The sequence below is a fragment of the Amaranthus tricolor genome, chromosome 10, assembly GCF_026212465.1.
Source record: "Amaranthus tricolor cultivar Red isolate AtriRed21 chromosome 10, ASM2621246v1, whole genome shotgun sequence".
Taxonomy (NCBI): domain Eukaryota; kingdom Viridiplantae; phylum Streptophyta; class Magnoliopsida; order Caryophyllales; family Amaranthaceae; genus Amaranthus; species Amaranthus tricolor.
The window spans coordinates 19,744,211-19,756,654 of record NC_080056.1 but is presented as its reverse complement, the minus strand read 5'-3'; the positions used below and the strand labels follow the sequence as shown (position 1 = coordinate 19,756,654).

Here is a 12,444-nt window from a genome sequence, read left to right as displayed (position 1 = left end):
GAGAATCAAAAGAAATAGAGGTGTGGTGGTGCATCAGCATTGGAGTGTTGCTTCCCAAATCCCACATCCATATAATTCTATGACTGTTTCACGTAGAGGGAGATTGGGGATGATAGAAGACAATAAAGAATAATTTTGTTACCACTACTTCTAATCTAGTAACAAAGTAATGGAATTTATTATCCTCAACTAATGGATTTGCTTATCCCTTGATGCTAAACAAACAAGTTGAAACGGTAATGGTTACTTGTTACCGTTACCGATCGTTGAAACCAAACACTCCCTTAAAGTATTTGTTTTCGTTCAACATTGACAATAAGGCCAAAAGCAATGATATTAAGCAAAACCAAAATTATAATAAGTTTTGAAGCCATAATTTTGAGAGCTAAAAAGATTTTGGAAAAACTCTTTAGAATTGGTTGCAATTATATCTCAATTAGAGAGAGTTGAGAGTGAATGAAGTTGAAGAGTTTTACTAATTTCTTGAGATTGTTTATTTGTGAGGTTTGATGCAATGACACATAGCAATGATATGTGTCTAAATAACAGATAAAGGAAGGATTAATGTCATTCTTTGACACATAATCGAAACACACGCAAATTCCCATATTTTCATGTCTAGGTAATATAAAATAGTCCTACAACTTTTACTTTGATCAAATATTACTTTTAAAAACAAATCCAAATTAATTTCATAACAAAACGTTTTATCGTATTAAATAATTAATATTACTCGGAATAATTTATCTCAAAATCCCAATTAACTATAATTAAATTGTATTAAAATAATGATTGTTTTATTCTCCCCAACTTAAAATACTGTCATCCCCTAATATACAATACAAATCATAAATAACTTCAAACTTCTCCAACTTAATTAGTACTATAGTTAACACCTACAATACTTGTAAATACACTATCCCTCAAGGGACAATTATTCAGAGTGATAATAAAAACTGTATAGTATCAGCAACCACGACTGAGTAGTACACCAAATAATAAAATATTGCACCCAAAAGGGACTCCATATAGCACATAAGGCTTCACATAAGTCAGAAAAATCGGTGGGAATCGGATAAGCTATTAAGCTGAGCATAAAAGCTTGTCAACAACTGTACAAGTATAAAAATATGTGCATTACAATAAGTAATATGCTTTAAGTGCATTACAATTAATAATATGCAAGGTGTTTTATGTAATATAGAGGATTTATTTTATGTTAAATTTATATATTAAACTTTTGGTCCTTTTACTTGAATACCAAGGCATGATTTACTAACGCTTTTGCTTGAGTGTTAGGGCTTCGAATCCAATAGTTATTAACATATGATCTTTTTTTGATACATATAAGGGCCCGTTATTGCGAGGTAAAGCAAAATCGCTAACGGGAGTCATCACTCATCCAGTACGATGTTGCTCGAGCCACAAGTAAGGTTAAATAACCTAACTGTGTTCGTCATATTTTTTGCGTCGAAAAACACGTCCCACAATTTTTACATGCCGAAAGCATGGTTCAACATTTCCTTACTATCAAGCCTTTTTATTATCATGTTACTATTTTCAGACAAATACAACACTACAATAACTCATATAATAGTAACAAAATTATAACAATTTATATATAATCATTTATTATAAAACTAAACACTTTAATGGGTCTGCATTGAATTAGTGTATATTGCATAGTCCATCCTATGTGTTTCATCTCTTTTGAGTGGCCTATTTTCGGGCTTGTTTTCAATGGCTTTTACCCTCTCTGGGAGTTTTTATGCTGATGGTATTGGTTTCCTTGATTTCAATTTTTTTTTTCATGTACAATATATACTCAGTTTTCAAAAAAAAAAAGGATGGGGTGGGATAATGCACAAGTGGAAGATGGAAAGGCGAGATTTATTTTTAATTTAAATTTAATTTAGGGATATTATACACGGTAGACACAAACTTTTACAAATGGTCAATGGTAGCATATCTTAAAAAACATTTCACAAAATAGCATTGTACTTTTGGAAATCAAGCTGTTATAACATTATGAACCAAAAAACGTTTATTTTTTAGTCATCTTAAAAAATTTTCTTTTTGTCGTTGTCTTTTTCATCCATCTTCTCTATCTTCATTCATCTTCTTTTATCCATCTTTTTCTTCTCATTGATTCCTTTCTTACATCCTATTATATCTTGATCATCATAGCAACTAAATTAAATTGTTTCAATCCACCATAAACTGATTCTGGTTCATACTTCGTGCTTCAAAAGCCCACTCAACAAAACATTAAATGCCACAACGCCAAATTCTAAACCTTTTTCAGTAAAGTTCCTGGGCTAGTTTAAGAGCGGCAAACACATTTTCCATCTTAAAATAGCCATCCACTAAACTTGTATAGTTATACGCTGAAGCAATATGCCTCTAGGCAAACATCCTTGATCATTTCCATTACATCTTCTGGCTTCTTTTATAAATATTCAGAAATGTATCGACTATGAAATTGTTTTCTTCCAAACCTTGCGAATTCATTTCCTTATACAGCTCCAAGTCAAGTTCTTTCTTTCCTGCTGCAACATATCCATGAATTAAAGTAGCATATGTTATTGAATTAGGCAGCACATATTGATGGAAGAAGAAGATGGATGAAGAAGGAGAAGATGGATGAAGAAGAAGACAAGGGTAACAAAGTAAATTTTTAAAATAACGAACAATTAAACGTTTTTTGGTTTATAGCGTTATGGCAGCTTGATTTCCAATAGTATAACACTATTTTGTAGATTCTTTATTAAAATTTTCTACAATTAACTTTTTGTAAAAGTTTGTGTAATATATCCCTTTAATTTATCATTTTTAGTAGAAATGACCCTTTTTATATGTAATGGGTAAAAATAAATATTGTGCCAAAACATATGTTAAAGTTTGTATTATTAATCAATAATTAATAGAATGGTAGGAGAAAACTCTAATTAAAAAAATACAATTCCTAAACAATATGTTTGGCCACAGGCCATATTCAAACCTCAAAAGACGCGATTTTTAAGGCGATAGAAAAGTAACAAAAAAATTCCCCACCCCCACAACTCTTATACAACCCACAAAAAACATTTCCCCTATTTAAAAACAACACAAATCCATTCGTCATTCCTTAACATCAATCAGCAACAAAATGGGGAAAGATTTGAGTAGTGATCAAGTTAGTTCAATGAAAGAAGCCTTTACTCTCTTTGACACAGACAATGATGGCAAAATTGCACCTTCTGAATTAGGAATTTTGATGCGTTCTTTGGGTGGAAATCCAACACAAGCTCAACTTAAAGAAATAATTTCACAAGAAAGCTTGACTTCTCCTTTTGATTTCAATAGGTTTTTAGATCTTATGTCTAAATACTTAAAACCTGAACCTTTTGATCGTCAATTGAGAGATGCATTCAAAGTTCTTGATAAGGAAGGAACTGGGTTCGTTGCTGTTTCGGATCTGAGGCATATTCTAACTAGTATTGGTGAAAAGCTCGAACCTGCTGAGTTTGATGAGTGGATTCGTGAAGTTGAAGTTGGATCTGATGGGAAAATCAAGTTTGACGATTTTATTGCTAGGATGGTTGCTAAGTGATGATTTTTTTTTCAATCGGGTATGGCGAAATTTTGGTTTTTTTTTTTTTTTTTTTTTTTTTTTTTTTGTTTTTGTTTTTTTATAGTTTGGTTTTTGTTAATTTTGTTAGAAGTCCATAGTTTGTTTGTTTGTTTCTTACTTGGGTTTTGTTAATCTTGTTAGAAATACAATTTTAGGTTTTTATTTGTGGTTATGATGAAGTTTGTATGCTTTTGAATTGGGTGTTGTTAAATTTGTTAGAAGTACGTTTTCTGGTTTTCATTTGTGGGTATGATGAAGTGTCTGTGTTTTTGAATCATGATTTTGTTAATTTTGAAGTACATTTTCTTGTTTTCATTTGTGGTTGTGATGAAGTTTGTATGTTTTGGAATAGTGTTTTGTTAATTCATGTAGAAGTACATTTCTATGTTTTCATTTGTGGTTATGATGATGTTTGGATATTTTTGATTTTTTGTTTTTGAATTTTATTATCAGTATCTTTTTATGTTTTCATTTGTAGTTATGAATTATGATGAAGTTTCAATTTTTTTGAATAGAATTTTTGAAATTGTTTGCGACTTATGATATGTTTTCATTTGCTACGATTTATCTAGTGAACTCTTCTGTGAATGTTTAATTGGGTATGCTTAATTGTGTTTTATTTGATCTGGTTTTGAGGTTTATGTGATGTTTTTACAGGATTTTATGTTTGGGAATCTAGACTGCCTTATTGGGTAATTCTTACTTAATATGAATTTTGTAGGAGCTTGTGATTTGACTTTTTCTTGATATGTGGGTAATAGGATTTGGGAAGCATTTGTAGAGCGTGCTTTCTTTGGTACAGTTCTAAATTTTCTCATTTTGTGTGTATGTCTTCATATGGTTTTGTTTCTTGATTAATGGAAATGATGAACTCAGATTGGTGAGAAATTTGGGATAATGGAGGTTGAGTACCGGCCAAAGTGAGTAGCGTGAGTACGGTGATGGTTATCTTGAAAAATCTTAATTTACAGTCGTATCTCATGTTACTTTGACATGGTTTTGGCATCAAACATATCTGTCCAAGAGTCTAATGTCCATACATGTGGTAAGACTCGAGAGTGTCAAGAATACAAGAGAGTACTTGAGATTACTTAAAAACTAAAGTAAACGAAGGTTGTAACTATGTTTTGGAGTAGGATAAACTTTATGTATTCATTAATGATGGTGGATATCTGTTTAGAAACACAACCATTTTTTCTGGGATTTCTGGTTTTTAAGATAAACTAACGGCTTAAAAAGGATAAAATGTATTGTACCATTTAATACAAAGGAGATTTGCAAAGTATTTAATGTGAGGCTTTGCTATGGTCTATGTGGCAAAATGGTTAGTATGACCATTCACCAGTCAAGCCTATAAGGTTTAGACAGCTTATGTGGTGTTTAGATATTGATTCATGGACATTATTTGAGAGTAGAGTAAGTGTCCTCTTCCAAATGTTTATCAATTGTGCAAGAACTAAATGACCGATGCCCTGCTTCCCCTCAACCAATAAAGAGATGAATATGTATTTTACCGTAGTAAATATTAAATCTAAAACTAATGCCGTGTCTAGATGCAAGGATATGAAGAGAATAAAAGGAAAAAAATGGAGGCATGGAATTTTTCCTTTGTTTGAATGCCAAAAGGGGAGTGGAGCTAAATGGAGGTAAGAGATATGTTGTACAAAACTAATCTTTCCAATTTTGGAAAGATTTGGGAGGGTAAACACTTCAATTTTCCCTTCCTTTCCCTTCCCTTCTTTTCTTTTCTAAAATATTATCCGAACACACTCTAATTGAATACTGCCTTGCTTTGTGATTTTTGGTTGTGTACCCAATAATATCCCAGGGAGAAGCTGGGATGGATTGCTTATGCTACATACTTTCTCCTTTTCAGAAAGCATGTGCTTTGGGCTAATGGTTATGTATCAAATATGCACTCATAAGCTTGGCTATATTGGGTAGAAATGCTATTAAAGAGAAGGTGTATTATAACTGTTTCTTTTACTTAGGTGGCCTGAGTCGGAAGTTGGAACTTACAAGCTGTACCTTGCTCTTCGTGCTTCAGTACTCTGATTTTTTCTTCAATACTATTTTGTGGCATCATTCAGGAGAATCTGTTGTATGCGCAAAGATCCAAAGAGAATAGTTGCACATTCTTTATTCAGGACATTGGTGTAGTTTCTCAAGAGTCTTTTTGTGTGGCAGTTACTAGCCAATGAAGCTTGTGGACGAAATATGTAGTGTAATGTTTGTAGATAATCGAATAAGGGAGGTTTAAGGTGATTTATTGTGGGAAAATACCTTTGCTATTTATCCCATTTTTCTTTTAGAATAATGGATGCTGCACTGCCATATACTCGTAAAATGGTATCTCATATATTGTAGCTTGTCCTCTAGCTGTATGTTCTGGTTGAAAGTTTCCGTTTTCCCCAAGGAATAGGATGCTCGCGCTTAGAGTACATGAGTTTTATACTCATTTTTGTCTTGACCAAATATTTGGCTTTTTGATCAGTATTTTTGTTCCTTTCGCGTGGATAGCTACTATTGCAGCATGATGGTGTCAATGCTTACTTAAGTAATTCTTGTCTTGTTTAGTTTCACTTATCAGTTCTCTTTTGGGAACAAATTTATGGTTTAATGAGCAGCAGCTCTTTGTAAAAAATACTTGTTTATTTATAGCTGCAACCCCTTGACAGGCATTGATTTGGTATACTATCACGGTCCAAAATGCATTGCTAACTCAGGTTCTTTTTCTTCGAGCAGGTGACCTACAAAACTTTGATTTTTCTTTTGCGGAAAGGGGTGGAAGCCTATATATCCTTGCATCGTGTGGTTCTTGATCTCAGTTTAGTAGTGTGCAACCTTTTGCTGACTCTTCTAAACAGTTAATATTTGTTTAGCTATTATCTTTGTATTGTTATTTTAAAGTTTGTGTTTGGCTAACAAATTGTGCTTGTATTTGGAAGAATCGCAATTTATCTCAAATATTAGTGATATTTGTTTTCAATGCACTTTGGTCATTTTGATTCTTTTGTGTAGGCCAATGATATAACCCTACGAAAATTGTATGTGAAATGTTTTTGGATTATCATTGGAGTTTGATATTGGATTGCCTTATGTTGTATTTGGACTTTTGAGATTGTTATTGATAGTGATATTTTTTAATAATAACTTTAAAACGAGATGTGTTTTAGGGTCTCTAATCATATGCAAAAGTCAAAGAAACAGATTGAGTAGTTTTAACAAGTTCCAACAGTCAATATAGGAGCAATAATTTCATCTAACTAATTTTCACATCATTGTTATCACAATTTCGAATCCAAACTCTCCTATGGTTGTCAATTTATGCTTAATATTTTCAACATTAACAATCCATAATCATTAGTACCCATAGCATTAAGATCCCATTTGTTTAACTCATAATTTTGAAGTTGTCTTTTTAAAGCTTTAATTGAACATTTTAGCCTTTAAATAGGCATTTTAAGTCTTGGATTTGACAAACTTGAACCTTTTCCCTAATATAGCTTTACAATAAATATTTGAGAAAATTATAATAAATTACCTATTCTATACCCCTGTTTGCAAAAAACTACCTTATCTAAATTTTTTTGCAAAAAACTACCTTATATAATACATTTCTTTGCAAAACACCACCTTATAACGGTTTTTACCGTTTGACCGTTTAACTTAACCGTTGACTTTCACGTGACAGTCACGTGACCTTATAAACATTTGCTTCTTTTTCATTTCAGCCTGTTTTGAATTAGTTGCTGCTCCTTCTTCATTCGAAAATCCCCATAACAGAATTTCTTAGCTTCTCTACTGATTAAATCAACCTTGGCAAAACCCAAAACCTTCGGCCATGGTTCAGCAATGGCGAGGTAAGCAAACTGGGTTTTCCTCCCAAATTTCTTCTTATTCACCATCCTAGCTTCTTAATTCATTTTCTCTGAATTTTGAAAAATTTCTCTTTAGGTTGAAACTCCGATTTTTCTGTTTAACCAGATTTCAGACAACACACTGGAAAGATTATCATCACATTCATTGAAAATGGAGTCAGCCGGAGTCATGCAAGACCCGATTACAACAACCTCATCAGATTCGGGTTCTTCCCAAGCATTCCATACACTAGTGGAAAAAACCTCATTTGCTGCGGTTTTTTGGCCATTATTTGCTGCGGTTTTGGCTCTAAGCAATAGTGATAGCAGAAAATAGCCTATTTTAAATGCTGCGGTTAAAAACCACAGCAAAAAAGGGTATTATTTGCTGCGGTCAACCGTTAACTGCAGCAAATAAAGAGGAGTATTTGCTGCGGTCAGCCTCAAAACCGCAGCAAATAGTTTTTTTTTTTTTTTTTTGTTTTTACTGGTTCAGATGGTGCTCCGTGTACCGTAGAGTTTTACGCGTGCCGCGGAGTTGTTAAACTTTTTTTTTTTGCTGTTTTCGTTTAATAGTATTAAATAATCCAATAATGTACAATGTAATAAACAATGATTAATCCAATGATAATCAACAATTAACTCCAATAATCACCAATAATCTCTTTGTAAACTCTCGATCGTATATATAATATAATAATATGTACATCTTATACAAATTAAAGTCCTAATAAATTAAAAGGTGCTTTTAAACTTGACACAATTACTTTTAAACTTACTCTAGTCATAAAATTAATGAATACTTGACTCCAAAAAGAGTGTCACACATCAAAAGCTCTCGGCTTTTGAGATTCAATAATCCTACATGTTTCATATAGAAAGCAGCTTGCGAATGTGAATAGTGGATTCGACGAGTTCAGAATTTTTGTCCTTCGAATAAACATCGACATGGCAAACTATCAATCTGTAAATCCAACGAAACACAAATAAGCATTAAACTCATCCAAAAACATAATTAATTAACATCCTAGAAGTACGTACATTAGAATTCCAACTTAATCCTAAAAATAGAAAATGAATAATACATTAATTATCAACAATCAATCACTAAGGAACTTGATCATTCACAAACATCGCGCGTTCAATCTTAAATCTTTATAAACATAAAAATAATCACACAAAAGCAACAAACCTTTTGAACCTGATTGAAGCTAAAAGAATTGTTCATTAGCTAAAAGATATCTTCTTGTATTTTATAAGTAATGTATATAAATCTCATTTCATTCTGAGGTTCTTTAAATCTCTTCCATTTCTTAGCCGATTTTCGATAAACAAAAGCCACTATCCTACTTCCGAATTTCTTCGCACAGATTATAAAGCAAAGTAGGTTTAATACTAGCAAATATAATTAAATTACATGATTATAATCTTACATGATGTCGTTTACAAGAACAACTACCCATTGAACCATTGATACCACATACATAAGTAATTATTCACATTCAAATATACAACTACTAATATACATAATTAAATTATTCACATTCAATCTACCCTAAAAATCCTAATTAATTAAAATTATTCACATTCAAATATACAAGTACATACATAAGTAAATTATTCACATTCAAATATAAAATACATACCTTGGTAATGAGATATGATAATTTTGTTTCTACAATAAGATTATGTAACCTACAATGAAAAACAAAATCAAAATTAGTATAAAAAAAGACTAAATCCTTATTAAAACACAATGACTTGAAAAAGAACAAGACTAGCCCTAATTTCGTGGCTTTTGAAGGAAAAACAACAATGGTGAGTTGAAGAACTTAAATAAAGATGGAGTAGGAAATTCGTGCAATGGGTGGTTATTGAAGTAACAAATCTCAACAACACAGGAGCTTGAACAACTTAAATAAAGTCGTTGGGTTTGGAAGATGATGAACAAAATGAAGAGAAAACACAGAAGAGTCATATGATTTGAAAAACTTGAAGAGATTTTTCGTGAGTTTTTGAAGAAATTTTCTGAAATTGAAGAGTTTGAAGAAGAAGACATTCGACCTCGTGGGTTTTTGAAGAAAGTTATTTTAGGGTTTTAAGCAATTGAACGTCAAAACACGTTTTTTATATTTTTTGAACCAACTATTTGCTGCGGGCTTTATAAAAAACCGCAGTAAATAACCATTATTTGTTGCAGTTAAAAGAAGCCCGCAGCAAATAACATTTAAAAAAAAAAAAATTTTTGCTGGGTCAGGTAGCACTCCGCGAGCCACGGAGATTTACGCGTGCCGCGGAGAAGGGTCTGTCTGCCATAATAATTTTTTTTTTCACATTTTTTATTTTTTATTTTTATTTTTTTTAAAATACTTATTTGCTGCGGTCATTCAATAACCGCAGCAAATAATACTTATATTTTATTTATTTATTTATTTTTAGTTTAATATGCACTTATTTGCTGCGAGTCATAGTATAACCGCAGCAATTAATTGTGCTACTGAATATTTGCTGCGGTCACACCTTAAAACCGCAGCAATTAATGATTTTTTTTTATTGCTGCGTATATAAAATTCTCGGTGATTGCGAAATCATGCATCATTGTTGGTGCTTCAAAATCAATTTCAACGTCTGGGGATTTAGTCCATCTGGGTTAAAATAAAAGTATTTTAAATAAGGTTTCTTAACTACATCATAACTCAAAGCAAACATTTGACCGGAAACTGGATCAACTTTGGGATGAGCTATCATTGTAGAATTCAATTCTCCATTAAAGGAGTATCTCTCTACAGTTTGCACATCCCCAGAAGGAGTAACTCTAATTTGATATGGTAAATCATCTTCGGACATTGCTAAAATTCTGTTGTTAAAATAGACAACTCTAGCATTTGCTACTCCAATTCCATTATTTTGGTCTACAAGACCGCACAATGCACGGGTGTAGAGTAACAGAAGCCGGCCAATTCCGGAATGGCCATGCAATTCTCCGATTGAAGAAGGAGCATCAACAGATTCAAAACAGGGTGAAATGAAGAAGAAGCAAATGTTTATAAGGTCACGTGACTGTCACGTGACAGTCAACGTTAAGTTAAATGGTCAAACGGTAAAAACCGTTATAAGGTAGTGTTTTGCAAAAAAATGTATTATATAAGGTAGTTTTTTTGCAAAACAATTTAAATAAGGTAGTTTTTTGCAAACAGGGGTATAAAATAGGTAGTTTATTATAATTTTCTCTAAATATTTTCAACTTTACGTTGTTCAGGAAATTATTTTCCTAAATACTTTCCACGTAGGACAGCACTAAAAATATTTTCTTTTTTCCTTGTTTTAATAAACTGCCCCTTCACAAACCGGTTTTATTTGAAAATTAAATCAAACCCTCATTTGAAAAAGTGTTTTACATTAATAGGGTTTTAATTTTATAGAAAAATAATGCTATAGGAAACCGCCACCTCAAGTGACGGTTATTTTCGGGGCATTAAAAACACAGCAGTTTGTACCGTCTTTCATTTGCTTCGTATTCCTTCTTTGCTCTTCTCTCTCGGCTGGAAATCTAAAAAAAAAAGTTTCTTTCACTCAATCCCTTCTCTGTTCACAAGATCAATCATTCAACTAATTTAATCTACTTTATTACAATTATTTCCTTAATCAAGGTACCTTCACTTGCATGGAACTTCTGATTGGTCTATTGGGTGGTTGAAGCCTCATGGGCCTGAATTCTTGAGTGATGATGAGACTGATGATAGCTTTGCAGTCTTGGTTCCTTGTTATAGAAATGATAGAAGGGGGGCAATTCAGGGTCCTAATACCCACCTTCTCAATACCATCAAGAATCTCACTTGTGAGCCATTCACTGGTAATATTTCTCATTTACTAAATCTTGTTTCAATGTTGCTTTTACTATTTTTAGTGTTTACTATTAGAAATTAGTTTGCTACCAAAGTCAAGTGTAAACATGTTGCAATCGTCGTGATCGCGGTAATGAGACGATGATGCGGTAACAAGAGCATGGTGTCAAAACTCGGTCGAGTTAACTCGGAACGGCGGCAAGGAATTAAGTACTAACAAAAAAAACTCCACACATAAAAGAGTATAATTTAAAAAACAACCACATAAAGATAAGCATGGATCCTTATTTTAACACAGTTGACAAAAGATTATCCTCAGACCAAACTGCCACTTTAAATAGCGGTTTCCTTATTTTAAAGAAAAGTTAAAACTCCCATAAACCGCTGCTTCAGGTGGTGATTTATACTTTGTATCAAACCGCTACTACAGGTGGCGGTTTTGTGGGGCAGTTTAAAAAAAACATCAATGCCACGTGCACAGTAGTGTGGGAAATATTTTTCTGACCCACGTAAACTTGGAAATATGTTGTAAAAAAGCAATATATAAGGAAAAGATTCGACAAACTTTTAATCATTGGAATACACATTCTAAATCTTGAAATGGATATTTTTCAGTTGGAGTTGGATTTTAAGAGTTAGAAGTGACATTTTATATATATAGGCATTTTCTAGTATTTCTTTCTTGTTAAATAATATTATATTTTAATTATTATTTTAACATCGATAACCAAATACAACGTGAAGACTAGAAAGCTTATAAGTGAAAATTTGAAAGAAATAAGCAAAAAATATAAAAAAAGTCGCATAATAGGCAATGTATGTAAATATTTTTCAAACTAAGCACAATTTTCCAAATTTGTGCCTTGATATTGTTCGCTGTTAGTAACAACGAACAAAGACGAAAGGTCAATAAAAGTCAAAGAGTTTGTTTGCTGTTACTAACAACATACCTCAACTTAATATAAAGATTAGAAATGAACATAAAAATAAACATAAGTTATAACAACATAACTCAACTTAACATCAAAAGCAATATGATGGACTTTGGATACAATAGAACAAGGTTAATGTATTTGTAGAGTATATCTTAACGATTATATTTTAAAACTATAACAACTAGTTTGAG

General features: G+C 32.1%; 1 protein-coding gene and 1 pseudogene across 1 annotated transcript; one reads left to right on the top strand and one right to left on the bottom strand.

The window, feature by feature from the left end:
* The first annotated feature begins 2,947 nt into the window (after positions 1-2,947).
* Positions 2,948-6,436, top strand: LOC130825382 (probable calcium-binding protein CML13). The gene is made up of 2 exons (XM_057690584.1): positions 2,948-3,611; positions 6,359-6,436. Exon 1 carries the CDS (start codon positions 3,149-3,151, stop codon positions 3,590-3,592), a length of 444 nt encoding a protein of 147 aa, XP_057546567.1. The 5' UTR covers positions 2,948-3,148; the 3' UTR covers positions 3,593-3,611; positions 6,359-6,436.
* Positions 6,437-6,589: 153 nt separating this feature from the next.
* On the bottom strand, positions 6,590-11,340 carry LOC130824946 (9-cis-epoxycarotenoid dioxygenase NCED1, chloroplastic-like; annotated as a pseudogene).
* Between the last annotated feature and the right edge of the window lie 1,104 nt (positions 11,341-12,444).